The sequence below is a fragment of the Hippoglossus stenolepis genome, chromosome 9, assembly GCF_022539355.2.
Source record: "Hippoglossus stenolepis isolate QCI-W04-F060 chromosome 9, HSTE1.2, whole genome shotgun sequence".
NCBI lineage: Eukaryota > Metazoa > Chordata > Actinopteri > Pleuronectiformes > Pleuronectidae > Hippoglossus > Hippoglossus stenolepis.
Genome location: NC_061491.1, coordinates 16563747 through 16591652, shown reverse-complemented (window position 1 = coordinate 16591652; position 27906 = coordinate 16563747). Strand labels below are relative to the sequence as shown.

General features: G+C 41.5%; 1 protein-coding gene across 10 annotated transcripts; it reads right to left on the bottom strand.

Annotated features, from left to right (window-relative positions):
* Positions 1-226: 226 nt before the first annotated feature.
* Positions 227-27488, bottom strand: clip1a (CAP-GLY domain containing linker protein 1a). Of its 10 annotated transcripts, none has more exons than XM_047341296.1 (28): positions 27269-27488; positions 22214-22533; positions 20936-21510; positions 20224-20348; positions 19894-20110; positions 19583-19780; positions 19367-19458; positions 18671-18731; positions 15498-15602; positions 13377-14279; positions 13063-13179; positions 12687-12744; positions 12493-12576; positions 12257-12413; positions 11583-11748; positions 11184-11399; positions 6657-9110; positions 5630-5767; positions 5433-5539; positions 5176-5296; positions 4992-5044; positions 4813-4833; positions 4427-4544; positions 3470-3620; positions 2668-2720; positions 2009-2014; positions 1444-1571; positions 227-1240 (listed from the first exon to the last, which is right to left on the bottom strand). In XM_047341296.1, exons 2-28 carry the CDS (start codon positions 22302-22304, stop codon positions 1015-1017), a joined length of 6741 nt encoding a protein of 2246 aa, XP_047197252.1. In that variant the 5' UTR covers positions 22305-22533; positions 27269-27488; the 3' UTR covers positions 227-1014. The 10 variants fall into 10 exon arrangements, with proteins under 10 accessions (XP_047197252.1, XP_047197255.1, XP_047197251.1 ...); XM_047341299.1 differs by having other exon boundaries at positions 22214-22429; XM_047341295.1 differs by lacking the exon at positions 27269-27488 and adding an exon at positions 26758-27252.
* Between the last annotated feature and the right edge of the window lie 418 nt (positions 27489-27906).

Genomic DNA, 27906 nt, shown 5'->3' with positions numbered 1-27906 from the left:
ACTGTAATATTGTGCTTAAGTGGTGTAAATGTTTCAAGATGTTAAATCAAATAACCACAAACTGATTTACATACAACACTGGGTTTACTACAGAAACCTGTCTCGGTGTAAAATATTACACCAAGTCACATGTAGTGCATGGGGATCATAGTACTTAACAGGACTTCTAGGCAACAGGGTAACAACTATAAAGCACAGGCCGCGCACAGAGCACAATTAAAAGAGGTTTGATTTTTAATTTATACATAAATTTCTTTTATTTTACACAGATATTCAAAACATTTTTAAAGAAAGTATTTTATCGTTTCATACAGAAATGATCTTTTAATAGCAAAGAAACGCTTTGGAAAAGGCCATTTCACTGGAGCTGAGGGCCGACAGCAAGTGAGAAGTGCTTCTTTCTTACCATCATCCTCTTAGAGTCAAACAGCATTGGTTCCACTCCTACACTTCAGGCAAGACCGAGCAATAACCCCCCTTTCACAAAATGACACATACTATCAAACCAGTAAAGAGTACGTAGTATTTCCAGGCATAAAAAAATAAACTATAGCTCACCCTTTTTTGCACAAATTGATAATTCTTTTTAATCAAGTAATTTACAGTTTCAAATAAAGACCTTTAATGATAGTATATTATCTTTGTAACACCCTCCCCCCGACAAGCTGTGCAAACAATGTTAGGATATTGATAAATTAAATGATCCGTAGACCATCGCTTCTCCCACAATAATATGTCCACCCACAAGATCCCGTCACTCACACAAACCCAGGAGATCCAACCTCTCTCCTCCAAACTCACAAACACGGTTTTTTTTCTGGATGTCTGAAGGATAAACTGAGGAGGCCGTTCACCTATAAGACCGCTGGAGGGCTGGTGTGGACAACAAAGACGCTTTGCAAAAACAAGCACACTGAGATGCACACACGCACAAATTAAAACCCCAAAAGGACTGCGTTATCTAACACCATGTGCAAATAGAGTGTGATTGTGCGAACGAGGGTTAAAAAGGCTTTAAAAGGTCTGATCGTCAGTACAGGATTCGGTCCAGTGGCCAAAGACCTCACAGATGTCACAGTAGGCCCGATCCTCCTTACAGCCGTGGTAGGTGGTGTGTGGGGGCGAGTCGGGCATCTGCATTTGCGTGGGACAGTCCTCGGTGTCGTGGAGGTCGAAGCAGTCGCAGATGTCACAGAACAGCCTCGGGGGCACCTTCTTCTTCACGGGTTCCTGTCCGTTGCTGAAAGAAAAGAACCAATCAGAGTTTGCGTTATTGTCAATGTCACATTTTGGAGCAGCAGTAAAAGAAGGACTTCCTCCATTATCCAGTCGGATATAAAGTTCATTTTGTTGATTTATTGAACACTTTAGTAATGTTTATTCATGTCATCATTGATGTGCACGGGCCTTATGCGTGAGAAGGTCTGCAGTGAGTGGACTTACCCGTCGTAGTTATCCAGCTCACTCCGATTATTCCCATTGAGAGCAGCCTCTGCCATTTTCTCCAGCTTGTCCTTGAGTTCCTTGTTCTTCTTCTGGAGGTCGACGATGACTGAATTCAGGAACTCAATCTGCAAAGGGGATGTGGAACAGTAATATCAATGTTGCTGCTGCCGCATCATAATCCATTATACAGCATTTACACATTTATCATTTTTTTCATGAATTGTGTTATGTGCCAAGGACTAAAGATAATAACTTCACTAAATCACCCAAATAATTAAACCAATCTTAACCTACGATCGTGAATTATAATTGTGAGTTGTCAACCAAAGAAAAATGGAAGCTTGGAATCAGTTACTAGTAGAGTCTGTAAAATTCATGATGAGGTAAAGTGATTCTTAACAGATGTGATGTCTGCTGAGCATCTACTGTATGATCGCTGACATTTTCACTGAGAATTGTATAAAGAAATCAAGCTTGATTTATCTTTGGAAGACAAAACACAAGAGCCACAGTGACAGTGACAGACATGCACAAGTGAAGCTGATGGAAAACATCCACAAACCGCTGCCTGATGGTTGTGTATCATTGCCAACATCAGAGACAGGGCAGAGGAGAGGAGTTGGTATTTAAGAAAGAGAAGAAAACAAACGAGATTCAAATTAGGACCCACGCACTGCTGCACACTCAAGTCATCACCGACACAGATAATACAGTATAACATATGATTATCAGCAGTCTGGAGGCGAGATGTGAATGAAGGTGGTGAGACTGATGGTTGAAATGTTTCACTATAACTGTGACACCATCTCATGAGTCGTTTCGATCGTCCCCGTGACGAGTTTGATGTGCTTTTAATGAAATTCCAATTTGGACCCATGTCACCTCCGTGAAAACATTATACTGTAACGGCTGAGTCAAAAGTGTATTTTAAACTCCAGCCTACTGCTACATCGAAAGCAGGATTTGTTAGTAAAATGACTGCGTAAGCAGCACAGTCATTTCACAAACAGCAGTCAGGAAGTCTGTTTCCGTGCACCTGCCGCCAAATATGATAGAGATGAAAAGGAGACCTGGTTATTGTCTAAGCAGAGAAACAGCTACGGGCAGGGCAGGAAAGCATCTTTACACTGAGCGCATAAATTAAATGAAAAACACACACAGCCCATCATGCCCTATGATTGGTTTTATTGCTATTCAGGTTTAGTGCAGCAGTAAACGCACCTGACTGTCTGCAGTGTCCTTATCCTCCCTTGACTGGTCCGAAGCAGCATCACCTGGGAAAAACATCAAGAACAAGAATATGTAAAAAGCAGGAGAAGGCTCGATAATTCAATATTCACCTTTCAGAGAAATGACCTTAGTGCAACCAGACAGTGTTTCCTCTAGGCATGTCTTTGTAACCCCCCCTTCCCCTCAATAGCCATTTTGATGGGTCTCCACATTGATTTGACATTCATACAGTTTAGGCTTGTGTGCTGCACATAAAATTGTTGGAAAAACAGATGAGCCTTTACTGTACCAGGGTGGCCCCGCCTGCCCCCATTGGCAGCGCCCCTGCATTGAGGTGCGTTGCTCAGTGCAAGTCAACAAGTGAATCTGCTCCTCTGATCTGCTCTAATCACTGATCTTCATAATAACCTGCTGAATAAGTATTTATGTTCCTGGATCAGTGGGGTGATGCTTCTTCTGCAACAATGAAGTTAAAAAAAACACTGCGTGATCATCTGCAGGAACAACTTCTCTCCCGTCTGCAGCCTGTGTGTGTGTGTGTGTGTGTGTGTGTGTGTGTGTGTGTGTGTGTGTGTGTGCACAGTATTGTACATGTCCTTATAACTTCTAGTTAGAGTTTCTGTTTATTGCTAATGTGCAAAGTGAGCGCAGACCAGAGGGGAAGTGGGGAGGGACTCTGACTCGGTACAAGATAACTGGGCTGAATGTGCGTCTGCCCTAATGCTGAAGCAGTGGTGGTGATCGGAAACCCTGAGGGATATTTGCAGTCGGCTTGAGTTAAGCCCTGTGTCACCTGACGAGTGGTTGATGTTCTCAGGCCCTGCAGCCAGGTCCTTCTCCAGTCTCTGAACACGCTCCTGTAGATTGGCCTTGTCCCGCTCCAAGGCCTGAATAGTTCCCTGCAGCGCCTTAGCCGAGACACTTTCCCCGCGCAGTGCAGTCAGCTGTGAAGACAACAACACATGCTGCTCACTACAATGGTTACATTTCTTAGACAGAAAAGTGGAATCCCTCATTGAATGACGATTACAGACAATAGTAACATAAACATATCTGATTCATGTGTGAAATTCATGTGTAAGTGGATGTGACACTTTCCAACAACCTTCAAAGGCCCTTTGATGTCAGACAGGCTGTAGCATCCTTCATAAGCAAACTCAAAATGAAACGGGGACACAGTGTTTTTGACCTAGAAGTGATGTTGCTGTTGCAATGTGGTAAATGTACAGGATCAATAGTCCTTTCATTTCTTTAGCAACTGTGAAAAGGAAATGACGCTACAAGCTACATGTGGGTTTAAACAGGTATATCCTGTCACTGGCCGTGGGAAAGCAGCTGAAGAAATCAGAGAGGAGGGTTCATACAAACTATTTCACGGTTTGGGATCAATAAAGTACATATATCTATGGAGGTAAAGCTTCACCCTCTAAACGTTTCAGTGCAACTCTTCGACAGAAAATGGTGGATGATCTTTCCGGGTTGGGGCTGCGTTGCTGCCCAAAGTGAACATAGTTTTATAATCTTGAAGAACTGGGTACACCCAGAACTGGCTGGAGGGATTAACACATCCTGACCTGGCAACGCTTCAGATCCCCCAGGAAGAGCTGGAAAGTGTGGCTGGGGTGAGGGACATGTGAGATACCCTACTTAGCCGGATTAGTTGAAGACAAGGTGTCTGCCCCACAGTCTTGTCAATAACCTTCCAAACCAACGGACAATAAGAGCATACCATCATGCATTCGATTCTCACCTCGCTCCTCAGGTTTTCCACCTGCTGGTCCTTTTCTGAGATTAAGGCACTGTTTTTATGGACGGACTGTTGGAGGGCGGCCTTCTCCTTGTCCAACTGCTCCTTCAAGGTGCTCTCACTGTCAAATACACAATAACAACTAAATCTCAGAGATACAGACACACAACAACTCTAGTGCCCATCTGAAACTAACATTATTGGGACATTGTGATATGAAAATGACGACACGTTCAGAAATTTGCATGGAAGAGACATTTTTGGTACAATTGCTAAAATAGTGATAGCACGATGACAAAAACGTAAGTACGTATGTATATCATGCTTTGCCCCAATAGTCCTAACATGATGATGACTGACATCACAGAATATTAAAAGGCATAGAGTACCTGAAGGCATTAATTGGCAGGCTTTGAAGGAAAAGAACAGCATGACATAACAATCGCTTGATTACTGATGCATTGTATGTTAACAAGTGTCACAGAGATAGAACAGGCTTTTAAAAAAACCCTCACACATCTGGGAATATGCAGACGTCAGAGAACCTGATGACAGTGCATCATCTCACCTTTGCTTCAACTGTCCCAACTGCTTTTTGAGTTTTGTCTGCCCATCTTTGAGCTAGAAAGAGAAAAAGAAAAACATTGTTCACATTCTGTCACAGCCAGCAGATGAACGACTGAAACACAAAACGATCCGATGTTTGTAGCTTCGTGTGTGATTGTTTAAAATAAAGACGTAAAGTGTTATACCTTCGAGACATCACTCTGGTCTCTGTGTTTGTTATCCAGCTCCTGAGTCAGCTTGTTGTTTTCATCCTGCAGAGTCTGCAGGGACTGCGACTTCACAGAAACCGCCTCTTTATGCTCCTCGCTGAAGAAATACAAAATATTAGAAACACCTTCACCCATGTGTCTTGATTTCCTGTAAGTCACTAAATATATCATACTATTCAAAATTTTATCCGACAGATTTTTGTGTCAAACGCCAATGTTGTGGATACACTCACATTTCCTTGCACAGACTCTTGATCTTCTGACTTTCTGTGTGAAGCTGATCTTTGGAAACTTTCAGATCCTCTTGGTGCTTGGAATTCTCCTTTTTCAGTGTTTCCAGCTGAACAACACAAACGTATTAATACGGCACGGCAAAGACTTCCCCTCACTCCATTCATCTTACATGTACAGTATTAACATTTTCTCCTACCTGAGTGTCCGTCTCCTTTTGGGAGCTGCGCAGCTCGACCAGCAAAGACGTGGCCTCGTTCTTCTCCTGAATCAAACTGGCCTTCTCTTTAGCCAGCTGTTCGAGAGCCTCAGCAGTCGTGCCAGAGGCCTCTGTAGCCTACACAGTGCACGAGCAACATGTTTAATAAGAACAACAGTTCCACAGTAAGAGCAGCAAATGCACCTACGATCCTCAACAAATCAGGACCAGGACATTGCTGCTCAATTGATGAAGCTACTCATGATTCATCATTTGATTTCAACCAATGATCTCATTTAATAAATTAACTTCATTCTTAAATAAATTTGCTCTGAATCACTGATTTACAATCACTTATCCAAATCTCAGTTCATTGTAATTTTTTAAGAACAACCAGAAGCAGAAGGTTAACAATAGAAATTTTACTATGAAGACGATGATTAGTAGAAGCTCTACAATACTCTACAACCTGTGGCCTCAGAACGGATCCCCAGATCAACCCAGTAACTTGTGTAAGAGCCAGTCTAAAAACAACTGGCAGTCTGTGTAGGATTCACTCAAATTTAAAATGGTGGTAGGACAAAATGTTTTGGAGATTTTTTAAGCCCAAAAACATAATGAATGAATGTCGCTGTAAATCGATTCCTGCAGCTTAAATTTCTACGAACAAATACTAATGAAATCAGCGATATCTTGAGATCTAACTTTCTAAGTGGGTGTATGAACCTCAATTATAACATTTTATGAAATACGAAATGCTAAATGTTGAGTGTGATCACCTTAGATCTACATACTCAAGTAGCCAAGAAGAATTTCACCTAACGTTAGATCACGTTATAAGCCCACAGGCAAAGGCTGGGAGCTAGGGGGTAACAGACTGGTTAGTAGATGGAAGATGAAAGTTAGACACGAAAACAAAAAGGATAGAGGAGAGGGAGACCAACTAGCAGGCGTGCAGTGAGAAGGTGACATAGCCCCAGCCACTCTAAACTGTGTGTGTCAGTGATTACTACTGGAGGAGGAATACCTCAAGCTGCTTAGAAATGACATTTTTTAGTTGGGACTCGAGCTGCCTGACTTCCTGGATGGCTTCATCTCTCTCCACCTGCAGGGAATTCTTCTGGGCTGTTAACCCTGAGACGCTGGAGGAAATCTCTTCTTTCACTGCAGCAGAAGCTGATACCTCTGCGACGGCATTCCTGTACTGCTTATCCAAAACTTCTTTATCGGTTTGTAGGGCCTTGACGTCAACCTCCAATTGTTTCTGGCTAACCTGCAACTTCTCCAACTCTTCGAGCAGCCTTGATCGTTCTGTGAGCCAATTTTCTTTGTTGGCATGGAGAGAAGAAACATCCTGCTCTACTTTACACTGTGCAGCTAGAAGGTCCTCTTTCTCTGTGGTCAAGAGGGTCATCTGTTTGCCCATCTCCTCAAGCTTAGATAGTAACTGCTCTTTATCTTCCGTCAAGTGACTGGTTTCTTTCTCTCGCTGCTTCAACTGTGTTTCCAAAGCCTCCTTATCCACAATAAAAGACTGGTTTTGCTCATCAGCATTCTTAAGGTTTGAAGAGATCTGTTTATTTTCTTGTGTAGCTTTGGACAATGTTTTCTGCAGTTCATCGATTTGTTTGGAAAGACCATCCTTATGGGACATCTCTTTCGTCCGTTCACCGGATTCAGCTTGTAGCTGGGTCTCAAGGAGCTGCTTTGCATCTGCCATCGATTCAGTCTGAGCTTTAAACTCTTGGATCTCCTGAAGCAGCCCCTGGTTCTCTTTCTGCAGAGACTGCACCTTCTTGTCAGCTTCAGTTTGCAGCGACTGCAGACGATGACCATTTTTCGTCAGGTTATCCAGCTGTTGCACAAGTTCTAAATTGGTCTTCTCAAAATCCATTTTTAATTTACCATGTTCTTGAACAAGTTCACGTTTGCCCTTTTCAAGATTTTCAATATCAGAGTTTTGTTTCTGCAGTTCATTCTGTAGTTCAGCCTTTTCTCGTTTCAAAGAGGTCACCTCCGCTTCAACTTCATCTTTTTGCCGTTTGTTTTCCTCTAGCAATGTTGATAGATGAGATTTCTCTTGAATGAGGTCGGCATTAGATCTGGAGTAACTGTCCATCTCGTCCTTAGTTAAACGAACATCACTAGCCAGCTTATCACGCTCAAGAGAAAGAAGACTTTTCTCAGATAAGGCCTTGGTTTGTTTCTCCTCCAGCTCTCCCTTCTCCCCTGCCAAACGCTCATAATCCATTTTCTGCTGCTCTAGTGCTGAATCCAGGCTCATCTTTTCCTTTCGAATAGCATGCAGAGACATCTCAGTTTCAGAATTCTGAAGACGAAACACTTGCCTCTCTTGCTCAAAGGACGATGATACTTCTTTGAATTTCTCATTGGCCTGAAACTGTTGTTCTGTTGAGGTTTGAAGCTTTTCCTTTATTTCTTCCATCTCTCTGAGGAGCTCTTCCTTCTCGTTACAGACTTTTCTTTGGATCGCAAGCAGGTTTTCTTTCTCCTGCAGAAGGTGAACTCTCTCAGAATCGGTCACCTGACTGCTTGTCTTGAACTCCTCCAGCATCTGGCTCAGGCTCCTTTTTGAGGCCTTCAGTTCTTCACATTCACGGATAGAAGTCTCCAGGTCTTTCTTTGTAACAGCAAGCTTATTCTGGAGCTCTTCCTTCACTGTCTCCAGGTTCTTTTTATCGCACACAGAGGCACTGATCTCAGAGGACATCTCCACCTTCTCTTTTGTCAGTGTTTCTGTGAGTGCCTGCAGCTGGGTATTCTTCATTGTAAGATCTTCTTTTTCCAAGTTCAAGGATTTGAGTTTTTCCTGCAGTTCAGCATTCTTAGCATCGAGAGACTTTTTGGCATTTCTAGCAGCATCTCTCTCTAAAATGAGATCGTCCTTCTCACACGTGAGCTTTGACCTGCTTTCGTTGGCGTCCTCTTCAAGCCGGCTCCTCTCTTTACAGACCTTTTCATAATCCTCAAGCAGTTGCTTCTTTTTAGCCTGTAGTTGCTCAATGTCCTGCTGATGCTTTAGGAGCAAGTCGTTCTTTTCTGCATTTTGCTTTTGAAGCTCCTCGATTTGGGCTATTTTTTCACCTTTAGTACGCGTCAGGTTCTTGTTTTCAGTCTGCACTTGCTGAAGAAGATCTCTGAGCTTCTCCAACTCTTTGTTCAATACAACCCGTTCCTCATCCGAGCGCTTGTTGTTGGTGAGTAACTCTTCTTGACGTTTTGAGAGCTCATCTCTGGTTTTTAGCAGTTCTTCATTCCGGAGTGAAAGCTCCTGGTGAGTAACCTCAAGGGCAGAGAGCTTAGTCTGCAAATCTGAAAGCTGTGTCTCCAGTTTTCCTCTCACAGCCTTAACATCCTCACTTTCCTTACACACCTTTTCCAGATCTAGGCTCTGCTTTTCCAGTTTTTTCGACAATTGTTCAACATCATGCTTGCAGGTGTCAAGCTCAGCAGAAAGGCACAGGAGAAGATTAGGATGAAGGGGGGAAAAGGTGGGGAATATATGTACAGGGAAAAGTAAGATGAATATAAAAAATAAACCAAGCAGATATCAACATAAGTGATATGCATTTGAAAAGGTTAAGCTGCAGAAGCATCAAAAACCTCAAAGACCACACCACAGCTTACACAAAAACGATTTAGAAAACAAAAAGGTCGAACATTTTCACTTCAGCCCATATTTACTTTACATATATTAATTACATTAATGCCAAATATGGCTGGCATGGAAACATAGAGTGTATGATTTCTATGTAACTTCCACCAGTTTATACAGCACTTCTTTAACTACCAAAGATCCACATGTATTTTCTATGTGTATTATTGTGTCCTGGATTTTCTTTTATAAATAAACGGACACAAACTCTAATCTTAGTTTGTTAGAAAGTGAAAATGTTCTACTTCAAGGTAAATGCAATGCCAGCAGGGGTACATATAGTTGAAGTGATTACCACCAGAAAATGTTAATCAATAGCTGAACACAGTTTGTAAATGTTAACTCAGGCTACATCAATAATAATAATACGTTTAAGTTTTAAAACTAAAACGTTCTCCATCCACACAAGTGTTTTAGCCTCGCATTAGTAATAACCCTGTCCATACTAAAACAACTGACCATTCATGTACACGCACAACTACGTACATGTTTGCCAATGTGAAGAGGAAAGCAGATTGTCTACTCTGCTGTTGGTTGCTTAGTTACAGAAAATTAAAAACAACAATGGTGACAAGTATGATGAGGTAATTATTTTCTTGGACTGACGACAATTGGACAACGTGGAACTGTTACCGACGTCTAAGTGTCGGTAACGTTTTGCCTTCACGTCTGGTAGTCGAGCTCTGGTGTCTGCGTCAACATCTGTTTCTGCTCGTCCAGACTACAATGCAGCCAAGGTACTTTTCAAACTAAAACGGGGCCAGCAGTGTTTTCCAAACTTCTTGGTTTTAGGCACTCGCAAACTCTGGAGTATTTAAAACTAAAACGTAGTCGTGTGTAGCCACAGTTTGAACTGAACAGGAATCATACCTAGTGCGTAAATATCTATTTGGCAGCCACAACAAAAACAATGTTCTTCCTACTGTGAAGGGTTTATTTGGCTTGCCAGTAATCAGAAATTGTTTTTAAATACAGGAAACACATTATATTATAAGGTGTACCCCTGCAAGCATATACACCATTCAAAACAGAGCTAAGATGAATGTGAAAAAAAAGTTATTGTCTTAACTGTTTGGGGAAAATGAGCAACTTATCACAAATAATGTTTTTGATGGTAATTAAAAGTGAAAATGATGTTGAAAATATACATTCATCACTGATGTTAAATGAAGACAGTAATGGTAACAGTTTCAAATACTCCCCCATAACTTTGCTGTGGAGCTTTCTGTGTTTAAAAGTATAAGATCTGGGCTGTGTTTGAAAATCTAAACTGTAAAATGTATTGGTGACATTCTTCCTGATCATTTAAATGATCAAACATATGTAAAATAAGTGATGTAGAAGACATCCATTTTTACATTAAATTAGAGCTGGCACAATATCAGATTGTTATTACATGATTATGGCGGCCAAAAGAATTCCTGATAACAATAGTATCACAATATTTACAGAAAATATGATAAATAAAAAAGCAAATAAACAAAGAAATAATGCTATTAGTCTATTTCAAATGATCTTGTGCTCAAAATACAATGATTTCCATGATGGAAGGTGGTCAGAGCCACAGATAGCCCAATGACGATGTTTGCCTCATTTCCTACTAATGTATGAATTTAGTATTTGACTTATAATAATAACCATAAATAATAACTATGATGTTGGAGTATTTACCATTTGATTACTACTTCACTGCAGAAAGAAATGAGTTATTTTTTTCCACAATATTATGAGTATTGTAAACATTTTATCAATATTTGATATTGAAAAAAAAAAAATCAGTTATCGCCAATGCCGGTATATTCATCCCTACATTACACTAGTGCTTTGCAGATAGTTAAAATCATGCTTCAACTAATGTGTCTGTGAGCGTGTGTTTACCTGAGCCTGTTCCTTGTATGGCTGCAGCTCGGACACCAGCTTTTTCAGCTCCTGGGTTTTGTCTTTGGAGGACGAGAGCTCCTGCTTCAACGTTTCCACCTGACTCTGCAGCACGTCAAGTTCCTTCACGTGGAGCTCTGAGGCCTCAGAGAGGGATTTCTCTTGAGAGGCCTTCAGCTCCCCAACCAGGGTCGCACCCTGTTTAGCAGTCTTCTCCTTGAAAGCAGGAAACAAAAAGGCAATAACTAATCAAATTACAACATTTATTGTGTTTTGAAGCAAATAGTGACTGAAGTACACACCTGGTATTTTAAGTACTCAAGGATTTCAAATTTGAATATTCATAATGTTACCAACAATTCTAAAACACCTTTTTTGTTAGTCCACAACAATACTAACCAAGCTATCAATTTTTTCCTGAAGGTCTTTCATCTGAGAGTTATGTGCATCGTTGCTCTCTTTCAGCTCCTGCTCTTTGCGGGAGAGTTCCTGCTGGAGTTTTTCATCCAAGTGTGCAACCTTCTCCTTCTCCTCTGCAAGTTGACTCTGGAACTCCTCAAGCCTCCTGAATGACAACAAAAAAACAGTGATTGAAAAATGGTTGGTGATGATTAATGATTGGTTAGATAACTGAAGAATAAAAGGACTACAGCATGGAATAAAACAAAAGCAAGAGATTTAATAAGTGTCCAATTGTGACATGACATAATGATATGACAAAATTTGTTTTTGGTGAAAGTGATGCTATGGTGTGTTTCTTTCCAAGCCAGAGGTTGGAATTTCCCAGTTGAAACTTCAGATTTCTGATGTCCAAGAGTTCAAGCTAGTGTTGTTTTTGGCTTCAACTGTCAGCAGTGCAGCCTCCTTGGATTCATATGATAGTGTGTTAATTAAATAAACGCAAATTGAATTCTGGCAAAGAATCTTTGAGTTCTTTCTTGTAAATTTACCACTTTCTCATAATTTCAAAATTCAGTTTATTCTCAATAAGCTCCAAATGTCTTTTAAATCTACACAATAAACCATGTGGTCTGAAATGTAGCACAGGATCAGGAAATAATAAAGTGCGGTACCTTTCTTTCTGTATGAGGTCTTCATTCATTTTGGTCAGTTGTACTGAGCTGTCCCCAGATGCCGTCATCACTTCTGAAATGTCCTTTTCCAGCTTGCTTTTGTCTTTTGAAAGCTGCTCCAGCTTTTCATCTGCAGCATTCAGCTTCCTCTCTAGCCCTGATTAAAGACAAGATGTTAGTTTGTTGGGTCTGAAGGTTTAAAAAAACTGTTCACATTAAAGTCTGAATAATCTCACCGGCGAGTTGACTTCTCAGAGACTCTGACTCTGTGGTCAGGGATGTGCACTGCTCTTCCTTCTTATTAAGCTTCTCAAGGGTTTCTGCAAGAAGAAACACGTTTAAAAGAAGCAGCAGATGACGGGGATGATGGTAAAATGAAGGAAGAAAACAACGGTTATTGGAATAAATAAAAATTGCTTTTATCATTTACCTTGCATAGATTTAGCTGATTTTGTCTGCTCCTCTGTGCTTTCAGCCAACTTTTGTTTCTGTGGGGACATTTTTTAGATATGATGTTTCAGTAATTAAATATTTACAAATCAAAATTTCAGGAGTGTGGTTCAATGGTTGGTACAGCATTTGAAATATGCTAAGTCATAAGTCCAACTGATACATCAAACAAGCTGTTTTTAGTTCAATGATACCTCAGCCGACAAAACAAGTAAAGAAATGCCAAAGACATTATTTAGGTAGTTTAGAAACACCGACAGTGACTTGGTTTTAACACTGAACATCAAAAAAGACCAATGAACCCTAAAGCAAATGAGGCACTTTATCCACATCCATATTTAAGCCACCAGCCTCACCAAGCCTCCAAGTTCTTGTTCAAGGGTGTCGTTGTCCTGCTTCACAGTGGTCAGAGTCTGCTGTAAAGAGAGGACTTCCTTCTGTTGACCCTCCAACTGAGAGCTCAGCTCACTAACCTACAGCACATTTTGTAAAAAGAAAATACAGAAACATTGAAGAAATATGTACATTAAAACATGAACAAAACAGTGGGTGACAATCATTGTCTGGCAATATCATACTAACTTGAGAAGTAGGAAAAGGAAACCACGGGGCTAATGACATACATGACAACGGAGAATCAAAATGGTAGGGAGGAGGATGTAAAACCCACCTTGGAACCCTGGTGGTTTTCTTGGCTCTGAACCTTCTCTAACTGACTCTTCAGGGTCACCACCTCCTGGCTACCTTGTGCAATTTTGCTGCGCAGAGCCACCACTTCTGCCATCTGGTCTTTGGTCTGTCTGTCCTTGTCTTGGGCCTGTTGTGCCAACACTTCTTCTTTCTCCTCAAGCTCCTTAACCCTAAGTTCGGCAGTATGAAGCTTTCCAAGGACATCCTCCATCTCCACAAGGTGCTGCTCCTCTGTTTTGTCAACGCTGGACCGTACCAACTCCTCCAGTCGCTCCTTGTCTTCCGTCAAAGACAGCAGCTGTGCTTTCAGTGCCCGTGTCTCCTGAGTCCAAGCTGCGGTGTTAGCATCATGTTTGGCTCCCGCCTCCTCCACAGCCAACTTGTGCTCTAACTTCAGTGTCTCAAGTGCACTTTTGGTTTCTACAAGCTCTTCTGTCTGGGCACCTGCACCTTTGCTGAAGGACACCTTCAACTCCTCTAGGGTTTGCTGGTGAGAGGCAACAGAAGACTCCAACTTGGAACGCCACAGTTCAGTGATGTCGGCGTTCTCCTTCTCAGCTTGGCTTAAGCGCATTTGCACCTGTTCGTTTTCACCAGAGAGCCTCACAGATGTGGCCTGAAGCTGAGCAACTTCCTTACTGTGGATCTTCTCTTGAGCATCTTGCTTCTCCTTGTATGTAGTCAGCTCTTCTTGCTGTTTGGCTTCTTGGGCAGCCAACTGATCCCTCAGAGAGTGTATCTCTTCCAGGAGAGGAGAAAGAGTAGAGTCCCCAGAGCCCGGCTCGGTTCCCAGGCGCAGCTGCAGGTCAGCTACCTCTCTTGTACGCAGTGTAAGGTCCCTCTCAAGATACATTACACGGGATCTTTCCGACACAGAAGCAACCTTTAAAAGCAGAAATCTTGCATTTAAATATGTGTATCAATGACATACTGGACCTGTGTGCACAAAAGCAAATTATTAAACTTAGACATACTTAACGTTTACTAAACAAATGAAAAGATATATGCTAGGAGTATGTAATAAAGTGCTTGGTAACAGTAAAACTAATCATTCTTGGGCATAAATTGATCAATTTATTTACTCACTGATGACAGTATAAATTACTGATACAAAAAACATGTTATACTGACCCCTTGTGGCAATTAAATGTACAAATAATGGACGTGAACACTGACAAGCATGTATGGGCTACAGCACTGTGCAAGATATTTTTTTTAACTCTTCATCATTGAATTAATGCCATTATTGGCCGCATGATTGAGGAGAACTAAGAAGCCTCTCAGGGAGCAATGGCATGGCATTTTTTTTCTCAATCTTGTTTAATAATGTTCTCATGGATCTCCTTAAGCTGCTTCAACAGAATACTTTTCAGCTTGGTTATGATTGGTTAGAACAGATCCCGTAAAAACTATGGCCCTCATCTCCATGAAACTATAGAGACCGTATTTTACTGATTCTTCATGAAATTATAATTCACTAGGGGAACACATGGATGCATTGCCTGGCAGGTAGAGCAAGTTTAAGACTACCAAAATGCAGGAACACCATATAAGCAGGGCAAATGGATGCTGGGTAGGACTGGGAGACATAGGATTACCAAACTAATCAATAGCAACTGAATAGATGGGAATATGGGGGACGTTTGTCTGTCAGGTTAAGCAGTGATACCAGTAAAGCAAGTGCGAGCTCAGGTTGAGTAACTTACTGGAGAATAGTACAAGTAAAAAAGAAAGCTGGAAAATACATGTGGTTATTTGTTTGACAGTTATGACCGAAATGTATGGCTTTCAACATAAAATAATTTTAAGTGAATCAATATAAATCTGCATTCTGCATTAATTGCGATGCAGAATTTGCAAATATAACTTGATCGGCGCTTTTAAACTAACTTAACATATGTATTTTATTATTTGGATTGTTTGATTTCAAAGCAGGAGTATGATTTCTGGTAAAATGCATTTGAAGGGTTCATCACCACCAGCCCATACAAAGCATAGCTCCAGTTACTGCTCGGCCCCTCTCTGTAGCCACTGCAAATTTTGTTGGCCACTATCCCAAGGCCTTTTCGAACGCAGCACGCTGCAGCGCGGAAGTCATTACCCTAGTGTCTTCTAACTCTCTTTGGAGTTTCTCAGCTTTGGTCTTTTCAAAGAGCAGGCTCTGTTCAAGCTCCTTAATGTGGGCATGCTCCAGTCTGGTCTGCGTCTGTTAGTAAACAAGGAGGAGAGGAAGAGAACACACCAGTGCCACCATCACATGCCAGCCCAACACAGACAGAGAGGGAGGGAGGAAGGGAGGGAGGGATGGGACACAGGGAGAGAGGATAGAAGGGTTTGGACGATGACAGTGGTGATAGTGTGTGTTTATGTGTGTGTCTGTCTTTGTGTATGAGTATTTGGGACTGTTGGGGAAAGGGTAGTGGGTGGAGGTGGGAAGGGGTGGAGGACGAGTGGAAATGGAAGATACCCCATGCAGAGCTCTCAGGCTGAGCCATCAACAGCTGCATATAAGGAACTTTGTGACAGGAATGGTGGGGAAAACAAGACAGGCAGCAAAAGAGGGAGGCATGTGTGTTATGGATGAGTATGTTGATGGAGGCATTTTATAAGTAAACCATGCAAAATCGACACCTGGTGAACAAAGCATGTTGACTGTTATCATACATAGAAAATTTGATATTGTGGTTCAAGCCAGCAAGTGCAGGATAATGACTTCACCATGTCATTGAGAGAAAGCAGTGATGGTAGTTTCTTGAGCCCTTTACTTCATATTTTAACATAAGGTTAATGGATTATATCATAAAGGAGTGATCTAATGTTGTGGATTTGTTAAATCATTTTACCTCATTCATGGTTTAGTTTTTTGCTGCACTGAGCAAAATATCGTACATATTACTTATGATTTATTATCAACATTATGAGTATTAGAACTGTTTTCTCTCTTTGGTGATAAGGCCATTGTCCACACTGTATAATGTAAGTACCATATAGGAAACCACCAGTTATCAGACCGCCACGTGCAGGATTTAGAAAAAACTTTACAAAAGTCAATCAGTAACACAGAAGCATGAGGGGCTCAAGAAATAGAAAGGATTCCCATTTGACCTCTAGGTATTGTGTGCTATAAATAACGGTCTTGTGATAACTCAATGTAGCATTTCCTGCCCCAATTCTGTACTTCTCATCTTACATGTTACCCAGTGTATGTCAACTTAAAGTTTCAAATTGAAAGGGGAATAACACCTATTTAAATGTTCGTTATTTCGGTTTTCTTGTATGAGGTCTTCAGTGGACATAGTCCAACAAAACTGATTTACTGCATTCAAGAGGTTAATGAATGAAGCACGGAAGGGTTGGATTGTAAAACTATAACAAATCAAATTTGGGTTTAACTGTACATTATATTTTTTGGGAACTCTGAATGTAAAAATGACTTTAACTGGGCTCAGACTACAGATTATCTGGTAGTGGGAGGGGTTACAGAGCCATTCTTAAACCAAACTGTCCGCAGAATCATTGGGCCTGCCCAAAAAATGACCAAACATATTTCATATTTTGGATTTAAACATGGGATGATTACATCAGTACTTGACGAGAGAAACTGCAAAAGTCAATGAGAGAGACAGAGAGAACAGAGCAGCCGACGGTGCTGCCAAGCAAAGATATACATTCTGAGGCTAACGCCAACTTGTCTACTGCTGTTGACAGACATTATAACTTAGACCTAAAAACTCCTATTAACCGCGTCTCTCCGACATTTTCTCATAAGGACTCATTTAGCCTTCTGCTTTTGTTTATTAACAATAGAGCAAATTGTCGCTCCGCTCCACTCTCAGGTTTTCAAAACAGCTGCAGTCTGAGCCCAGCTTTAGCCCTGTATTCACCAACTGTGAAACTACATTATAAACCATAATGTAGTCTGGGAAATGTATCCTTGTACAAAATTTACTTTTAAATTCATAGGCTGAGTATTATTCCCCTTTAGTTGTGATGGGCAGACTGAAATCAAGTCTGTGACTGGGCAGTGGAATGACAAGGGAGCATCTCCAGTGGTTCCATTCTGAGCACTGGACCAACATGAAAAGACGAGGACGAGAAGGAAGAAGAAGCAATGACATCACATCACTGAACAGAGAGGCACTGAGGGTTATAGCACAACATTAGTACACCTTCAACAAAGCATTTTTGAGTTTGGCCTGTTTGGAGCGTTTTGGGTTGTTTTTGGTGTATTTCAAGCTACATGCAAGTTTTGAATGTATCCACAGCTGTGAGTAAGTAATAAACTGTTAGTATACGTGTTTGACAAGAAGATAAAGGGGTACTCTAACCCTGTAGCCCTCATTTTGAACATCTATTTTGAGCTCAGATGCCTTTGTGGTAATTGAGGTGGTCCCTTGTGTAGCACTGTGGAATAAATAAGAAATTCTTTGATCAAATATGAACAGAGATAACACTGAGCCCTAATAAACTGCATATCATAACTTGTTATGAGATTATGACTCACTTGAGAACAAGACAATGAGTAATCAGCGTCTACTGGGTTAAATTACTGTAAAATAATATGTGAGGAAAAAGCAATACGCAGGCCCCTTCGTAACAACAGGACAATAAAAAAAAATGGTAGAGTTCCCTGTACATATATCTGCATTAGTCCTTCCCTGGGGAAAAAAAACAAAAAAACGAGAATAATAATTCCCTATTAACAAGATAGGTTAGGTGACCACATGAAGCCTCATAATCCCTCCCACAATACATTTGACAGCACATCATCTAATGCAAGATGAAGTCAGTGTCAAACTGTCACTGCAGATACGCTGCAGAGTGGGACGTTCTCTAGAACTAACACGAAGGAGAGATAATGCAAATCATGCTCTGTCTGGACTTGACTGTAGCACTGTGACTAGATATACCCAAAAAAATATTGTGCTGTCTTCAATTCTATTAGACCTGCAGCCAAGAAACACTAGATGTAAACCCAAAAAAATCCACTTTGTTGTCAGGGATAAAGAATAAAGGTTATGTGAACTGTAATCCTGAGATTGGACCAGGATGCAAGGGGACTGGAGTACCTGCTGCCTCTGACTTAATATTAAAATGTGAATTTTAAATTAATGGAACAAATGTCAAGTTAAGCACACAAATACTTATTTTTATTCAATAAAAATAGTCATGTATTTTTTGCAGTCTGATTCAATAATACTGCATTTGCTTTTAAAACACAAATCCGTCACAATATGCAAGTTGCAATGGTGTGAATTTGTGTTGTGCATTTACCTCCAGATCTCCTTTGGTAATACAAGCTTCTTCTACACGGAACTGAAGGTCCTCCACTTTCCTATTTAGCAGGGAAAAAAATCCTTAATCAAGCTTCTTCCCTTTTAGTTGATTCACTCGGTACAACACATAATATTTGGGATATCACGCCCTCGCATGTCCTGACTGAAGACACCTATATTTACGCCTTTAAGGAAGATGACGTGTGACAGCGTATGTGAGGCTCCTCCCGCACATATAAACGTCCGCCGACAGTATTTCTTCAGTTATTACATTCTTCACCTCACCTTGGGCTAACTTATCTCGGTTTTTCAGGCGACTGCCAGCTCGAAGTTAGCTTTACTGCTCTTGTTGGTGTAGTTGACTAGAAGCCAGTAGTTGACTGGAAAGTGTTGCTTGAAAGGCGTGAATAGAGGTGTCTTCAGTCAGGACACTCAAGGGCGTGCTAACCCATACATTATGACTCGTACCTCGTTCCTCTCCTTCAGGATACAGATGTTATAGTCATAAGATTTCGTTTTTGTTTCAGGTTGATTTGTGGAGAGAAAGATTAAGACGAAGTAGAAGTAACTAGCAACATGATCTTAGCTGTCATTTTCTTTCTCAGCAAACTGACTATAAAATGTGGGCTAATTGAGAGTATGTCATGGGTGATCTGATGAATCTTTGACTTGTTATACCACAGAGAATCCTTACCTACGCTCCTCCTCCAGCTGATTCAGTAGCTCCACTTTGTCTTTGTCTGCAGCTTCTACCAAGGTGCGTAACTGATCCATCTTAGTCTCCATCTTCAACAACAAGGTTGACCATTGGATACAAAATTTATACAAATGACATGGCAATAAAGAGGTACTCTAATTCTAAACATGGGATTAATGCAAACTGATTCTAATCAACCACTGTGTTGCTGACCTGCTCGTGGTCATCCCTGAGCAGGTTAATTTCTTGCTCCATCTCTCCAACATGGCTTGTGGCCTTGATGACCTCAGCTCTCTCCATGTCCCTCTCACCCATGAGCTGCTCAATATGTTGCTGCTTCTCCTTCAATGCCTCCTGCAGGGCTGTAGTGCCAGAAATCTTTCGATTATACCGTGATGATGTCTCTGTCAGCTGTGGGGAGACAGAAGAGAAGCACAGCCAGACAGGTGAGAAAGCAAAGATCAAAACAAGTGCATGAATACAACCTTTTATTATTGTTGTCTTTGAGTGTGGCTGTGTCTCACCAGGCCTGTGCGGCTAGGTTTGGCGCTGACAGAGGATGCCACGGAGCTCATGCTACTGATGGAGGAGGCACTGGGGCTTCTCTTCAGCCCTGATGGTGTGGCCACTACTTTCCGAACTGTAGTTTTTGCTTTGGCTGGCGTGGTGGAGGGGAAGCCGATGCGCGTGACTTTGTGCACTGGAGCAAATAAGCCATACTTGGGTTGGCACTGAAAATATCTGGGGATAACAGAATTGAACACAATATTGATACTGGAAGTGATAGTGCACATGTGGATGACAAGTAGAACAACTTCTCTTCTGGTAATTTAAAAGAACTGTGGCTTTTGTACCTTGTGCCTGCCACTGCCCCGTCATTCTTTCCTAAAGGCTCGTCCAACTCCACACCGCACCATTCGCCTTTGGCAAAATCTGTTTCTCCAAGGAAACGTACCACCCCTGCCTTTGTACCACCAACCTGAGAGGGACATAGTAAACATTAGCCATCATTGAATCCCTTCAACAGATAAGAGAAGCCTAAGGAGTAATCAGCTTTGCCTAGTAATTAAGTGAGATAATTCCATCAAAGCAACTGAAACAAATATGTGCAAGCTTGAAACAGAATGTCAACACGTGAGACACAGTTACAAAGGTTTACATGATACTACATTTGCAAGTGGAGAGCACATTTCCTCTGCAGTCCAATAGTCATGAGTAACACTTCCTCTTTAAAATGTGTTACACACCCTACTGGCTAAAGAAAGGGAGAAAATAGGAAATCTGTAAGGAGGAAGAGGGATGCTAATCAAGATATAATCAGGAGTGCATCCGGATGGTGACTGCACTCAACATTTTTAGCAACAGTACTTCCATTGACTCAGAAGAGAGAGTTTCTCTGAGTTTACTACATGGAAGGAGAGGAAGGTTTACTGAGTTATGTGATGCTATACAAGCATTGTTCTCACTAATGCTACTGGTGCTAATACACAACGCTAGAGCTTTAGAGTTCTGTCACTTAGCTTAAATATGTAAAAAGTGTCTCTTAAATAATGCAAAAATATTTACCAGTACACGGTCGCCCATCTTCAGTTCCCTTTCCCCCTTCTTGACTGATCCCGTCTCTGAGAGGTTGGAGACAGATTCACTGTTTGTGCGCACAAGGTTTGTAGCTGGCGTAGCTGGTGTCGCTGGCGTAGCTGGTGTCGCTGGTGTAGTGGTGGAGGGCTTCTTGGCTGCTGGGGTAGTAGAGGGCATCATGGATTTTGCGGCAGGTGTATGAGAGGCTACGCTATCAACGGAAGGCGTGGGTGATGTGGCGCGGGAAGGCGGTTCCGTCAGAGTTCCATTAGACTCCCCCTCTGTGCCAGACAGCTTGGACGGGCGGGTGAATATACCTCGCAGGGCTTCGCACTGGAAGTAGCGCACCCCTGCCACTGACCCGTCATTCTTCCCAATGGGCTCATCCAGAACAATCCCAGCCCACTGCCCTGGGGCAAACTGTGTCTCTCCCAAAAACTGAATGCAGCCTGGCTTATTCCCGTTCACCCATACCCGCTCCCCAACCTGGAAGCTCTCCTCAGCGTTTTGGGCATCTCCTCCACTGGCAATTGCAGCTGATTTGTCAGCTGCAACTTTAGCTCCTGCGGAAATAGAAAGAAAGAGAAAGAAGCTTTTTTATTTTTTAAAGCCAATAAGTAAATGACAAATGTAGTTTAAACCGTCATGTTTTAATGTCCTTATATAGCTTTAAAAGATAGTATCTGTGAACTTTGAGTGGCTACAATTATCTTGTAATAGTTATGTGTTCCCAAAGTCAACAATCAATCGCCATGCTTACAATGTCGCTATGTTTTACAACTGATAAAATTCTAGAGTGAGATCAATCTAGACTAAATATTAGAAAATCTGTTCTGACACAGATCTCTAATTTTGGCAGGATACTGATGTACAAGCTGCAATGCCTAGATCTCCTTGATGCCCTCCCTAATGCAAGCACAAAACAGTCACTTCCTATTAGACTGTGAGCTCCATCCTGCAAAGCAATGGTGATACAAAAAAAATAATTAAAAAAAAAGGTTTTTAATCACTTGGGCTAGGGAACTTTTCAATCTTATATTTTCTATAAAAGCATGTTGTGAGAGAATATTGTGACAGATTAAATACTGGAGATCACATAGATTATAAAAAATATGGGATTTTTCCCTTCCTGATACCGTTGCTAACGTTTTGTGTGCAGTTGTATCGGGATTACATAGATGCCTGTAACTGCATTGGAACATCTCTAGGGCAAACACTTTACTGCCACACCATTAGATGAAGAAGCTGAGATACCGGAACACATACCTGCGCTGGGGTTGGTTTTGGGGGCTCCTGTCCCAGGTGGCCTGGCTATCTTGCTGGGCCCTTTGATTCCACTGGCCTTAGCTGTGCTCATGTTTCCTCCTGTGATCTGTTCAACCCACAAGGCTTGTGTCCGTCAGTGGGTACAGACTGATCCCAGACCATCAAAACTACTGGTCGCAGTTCTGTGATGGCGAAGTCCTTCTCTCCGCACAAAATCTATTTACAAAAAATAAATAAAAGGCAACAAAAAAAATGTATTTAACCAAAAGAAAAAACAGGAAAAGGGAGGAGGGGAAGAAGTGGTGCTAACAAAAAGGACCCTGTGTGGAGAGGAAAAAAAAGAAACATTACTTGACTATGTTTAGACCAACTCATATATTTTAACCCAGCACCCTAAGAAGCAGTTATAGCTAGTTAACGAAGAATCACATTATTAAATCAAGTTAATTCATTGTTATAATAAATGTACTATTGGATGACTTTTGCATAAATAACATTTAACATGATATAAAGTACAGATATGCCTTTAAGGCAAGCTCACTGACTTTGTATTAGTTGCTCTGTTAATGGAGGCATTTTGTTTCTGTTATGACAACAAGCTCCTCAGCCCACAACACGTCACACTCACAGACCTAAAAATACCGTCAGAGGCCATCCAATATGTTGTCAATGTTAAAGCCTTCATGATCTTCTGAATAGCTTATCATCTGTGACCTTTTCCACAATATAGACAGTACCACACACACACACACACACTTTCTCTCACTCAGTCCATCATTATGATATATTAAACCATGTTAGTCTGGCTGGCAGCTTTCTCTAAAATGAGATTACAGTGGAAACACTACCAGGACTACCAGCGGATTATCCTGTCAGATCTCCTCACCACAGAAACCGATTGGCTGAAGGGCTGCTGTTCGAACAGTCTCCCTGTTGTTAGGTGCTGATATGGCTGAGTGAGGCATCGTGTTTGGGTTTTATTGCCTTCATTGAATAAACCAAATGAGCAAATATACTATCAGATCTGTAGCATCATCTCTTCTCAGCAGGAAAGGTTCACAGGAAACTTTGTGTGACGAGACTCAAAGCAGTAAAAAGTAACTACACACATGCAGCCTAAAGCAAGGAAGTACTACTTTGTCAACCACATGACCCAACGGTTACTCCACAGTTATTAAGGGAACTGCACTCTTGTTGTAGTCATCAATGCCTGGAGGCTCACAAAATACACTTTTACGCAAGCTGTATTACAACATTATATATGATAATGAGTATGTGAGGTACAGAAGACAAACAGGTTTTCATATTAGTCATGATGAATTTATTGCGGTATTTGCAAATGCTTTAAGAAATAACAAAAATGTCCTGCATGTTTTTCTAAACAAACGGAACTTGATCGAGATTTAAGGGGATTTGCCAGCCCTTTAAATTCCTCTTACTGTGAAATGAATCTATAAAGCAAACCCATGACGATATGTCCTTGCCCTGCAAAGTCAAACCATTTTGAGTCAGCTGAGACACTTGACCTCACACAGGGTAGAAATTCAATATAGAACTTGTTCAACGGCTTCACACAAACATACCTTTCATTCCTGAAAAGCCCTAAGAGCTACAGTACGGAGCTCCACCAAAACAACCCAGAACCGACACTCTCTTAACACCCTCCAAGATATTTCTCAGCAGAGAATGAAGAGTGGCCATCAGCAGACACGACCTAGTTTGGATATAGTGCTCCAGTTTTCCCCTGCTGTGCCTTTGAATGATACTCATTGGTACCCTCAGGTCAAGAGGAGGCCTGAGAAGGAAAGCACTTGAATAGTTGAAGACTGTGTGGTGGAAAACAAAAGGATATCAAGAATCATATGCGTTACTTGGCACATTGTTTCCACCCAACGTTAAACAGCAGAAAGATGTGGAATGAGAAAACCACCGAGCTTTGGCGTTACTGTCTTGAAAGCATGAACAGCGGAGGTTTCAGCTCCGATTGGTGAGCTGGTGCAGTCAGACGAAAATGATCCACTTATTCTGGAGACTTTCCCACTGCAGTAATGTTAATCTTTTACCACTGACTCTCACTCTAATCTGGATCCAGGAAAAAAGCCAAATGCTAATGTTTTGCATACGTTTAAGATAATTAATCTGCTGCTAAATCTTAAAGTAAGATTCTTAACTTGATTAAACTTCAGTACTGGGTTTTATGCAAATCCCATGTTGTCTGGTTTTATTTTTTTCTGATATAAATGGATAAACAGGAAAAAACATAGCAGCCTGTAAAGCAGAACTGAGAACTTCTCAAATTACAGATATAATACACTTCCATATTCATAATGTCAAAAGTTTACATGCTATCTCTGTTTGAGCAATTGACAAAAAAAAAAACTACACTGACGATTTCACTACCCTCTATCATAAAAGTATGCTGGAAAATAATCCCTTGGGAATAAAACAAAATCTATCAACAGATGAACATATACTCCCTTATATTTAACTAACTGACTGTCCACAGTCTCCAGGGTACGATACTACCACCCCACATATTTCACTGAGGCATAACTTGCTGACAACACAAGTGTGAAACCACATATGATACAGACGTAAACAAAATGTTCATGTGTTGATGTTTTGCAAAAACAGTAAAAGCTCTTTCAATTTCAGCCAAAGTATTTTTTAACAGAGGGGAAAGTGTCATTGGCTTCCATTCCACGATGACTACAAGAATACTGAAGCAATAAAAACATGGTTTCCTTGAAATGTTTTACAGCTTTGACCAAGCCTAGCTATTGAGGCGTCCCTGTGAAATTCTCCTTCACACGCAGAGCGAGCAGGACATCTTTTATCTGAACAGGGACCTTGAAAGTGTACACTCAAATAGTTTTCAAAGAAATGGGGGAAAAAATACACCTCCTTGTCTTCAGAAGTGTGTATTCACTGACGCAACCTCTACTCCTACACTGGTGCTTTTGTCATCATAAGGCCAAGGCTGTAGTAGCAAGCTGTGGTAATTCCTCTTAGAGGAAACATCTGTTAGATTGATTATGTAGGCCCCTGCTAGCACTGACAGAGGAAGGTGTAATAAAGCACCAACAGGACACAAACACAGAATGAGTCTGACACATCCTGTATCCACAGTGTTCAATGTTTTGAAGTTAACAATCTTCATTGACTAAAACCGGTATTGAACCTACTTTGCAGCAAGTAGGCCCATATATCAACACATCCCTGTACGCCAGTGTCTGGCTCTTATTATTGCACTCAGACACAGCAGAGAGACCTGAACTAGTAAATACATGTTGTCAAAGTTTCCTCTGCAGCCCCAATCGAAAATTCAGACCTTCCAAAAAGTAATAAAGCCTCCTCAACTATATCAGATAGTTGTTATTCCATAGATGTATTTTAATATTATACAAAGTTGTTTCTTGTTCCGTGGGTATGTGGACAATTTATAGAAGACTACAGGTTTCTCTTACTTGCCCAACAATGTAAGCCATTCTTTCACATACAGGTATTCTTCAACTGCCTCTTTAAGAAGTTAGAAGGAATGTGACACTTTCAAGTAATATTGCATTTCTATTTAATAAGACTTGTAGCCTATCAAGCTAATGTCGGTCAGTCCAAACAAGCTAAACTGCTGGTTGACTTAAAAAAACAGAAAGGCTGCAGCTGGGGCTGGACGATATGGCCAAATATCACAGCAAGATCAAAATGTTCATACCAGCCTATATCGATAATTATCACGAGAAAAGTCACACTATAAATTATTTTACGTTTAAAGAGAAGACAAGAGAATGACAAACATTTGACAAACAGCTAAATATTCTATCTGAGGTAGATCAATTACATGTTAGACCTCCTCACTGTGCTCGCACCTTGCATAAGCTACTTACATGGAAGTGGACATACAGCCACAACAAGGAGGTTAACACAACAGAAACTGAAGAAACAAGTTAAAGAATGGTACAGAAATATACAGTAAATACTTGGAAACACTGATGACGTGAGAGTAGGTTTGGTTCTATATGTTGCAAACAGAACAAGTAGTGCGGAAAGGGAACAAAGTAGTGCAATGGCATACACACTAAACAGTGGGCTGCAATCCACTCATTTAAAGCAAGTATGTAGACAATTTATATATCCCTGTGAAGTTTATAGGATTGTCTGACCTACCCACAAATGGGAGTCGTTCTTTATATATAATTAAGACGTTTGTAGACTAGTAGAGATACAAACGTGGGGAGGTCAGACTTCTGACTATCAAGCTCATGTCACACAGTCCAAACAAAACAGAAAAGGCTGAATCATAACACGCACTAAGTCACAACCATAAACAGCCAGTGTCTAACGTCCACTGACATTTTACACTGTGTACTAGTAAAGCAAGTTGTCCAGAGGACTGGTTCTCCAAGGGACTGGTCGATCGACTTTACCCCGCCTTGTCACGTTCCCCCCCGGCTAACGGACTGAGAGCTGTCGATGAGGTGGCACTTCAGCTAACAGGGGAGTCTGAATTTTTACAAAAAAAACATGACCAAGACAGCTCAACTCACCTTATCAGCGGATTCTGCGCCGATAACCACGAATTCAAACTCTACACCCACATGTTCAGAACAAGCCGCAGACTGTTTAATGCCGCTGAGATTAGCGACTCAAACTAATTCCCCGAGTCCAAAAGTCTCCGCAATGTCACCGGAGCTCCAGCAGAGCACACTGCTGCTACAAGTTGGGAGGCGGCGGCACAACACGTTGATATTTCGGATCAGATCACCTGTCAATGTGGCCTGTCGGTTTACTGATGTCGCGATGCGCAGCCACAGTTCAACGTTAGCTTTAAATGTTACCACGACAGGGAACAGGCGTGATTAGTCCGCTGACGTTAGCAGCGAGGCCCGGGCGATACCGGTGGTGAGGCTCCAGGAGAAGGGCTCGTTCGTTAGCTAGCTAGCCGAAGTAACGACTGCACTACGGGAGCAACTTCTGGCCAAACGCGGCGTTTCCTGGTTGTATCGGCAGCGGAATGACGAGGAAGTTTGCGGGAATGCGGCGGGAGCTAATACCGACCTGATATGTGTCTGCGCAGCTTTCGTCTCCCGGCGGGGGGGGGGAATGTCCACAGCTAGCAGGCTAAGTGGAAGAACCGCAACGACGACCGCGGCTCGAATCCCACACGAGCAGGCACAGCCCAGCGCAGAGCCCAGCGTCAACGGAAGGTGCTGCCAAAGATGAAATGCTCGGTGAGATGGAGCTCACCCCGCCCGGAACAATCCAGAGACAAGGGGACTTCACTGCTACAAAACGAGGAAAAGCACTGGCTGAAGTGTTGGTTTGTTCCGCAGGTGGAGTTTATACTGAGTGGTTTGGTTCCACCGTGTTGATCAAACTGTCGAGCAAACACATTTTTTTCTTCGGATTGGACCAAGTGTAAAACCAACATTGATTCAGCTCTGATTTTTTCAGAGAGGATTCAAACATTACGATCACAAAACTAATCATTAGAAATCAGAACTAAATTCCCGAGGGAAACATGAAAAGAGTTTTGAGTTAGATTTTCCTCTTGTTGAATATTAAGACAGTAACCCGTAGCTTAGACTGTAGTTTAGTTCAAACAATGAAATGTAATGAAATTAAGTGTGAGGTGTGTGAGAAGCCAGTTAGGGTTGAAAATCACACCCAAAAATAAAAAAAACACAAAACATACA

Excerpts from the sequence above, each read along its gene's own strand:
- clip1a (XM_047341296.1), bottom strand. The coding sequence starts at position 22,304 with ATGAGCACAGCTAAGGCCAGTGGAATCAAAGGGCCCAGCAAGATAGCC. Across the intron at positions 19,459-19,582 it reads TCAGGGATGACCACGAGCAG|ATGGAGACTAAGATGGATCA; the intron begins GTCAGCAACACA and ends TTGTTGTTGAAG. Across the intron at positions 12,745-13,062 it reads AACAAGAACTTGGAGGCTTG|AAACAAAAGTTGGCTGAAAG; the intron begins GTGAGGCTGGTG and ends ATGTCCCCACAG.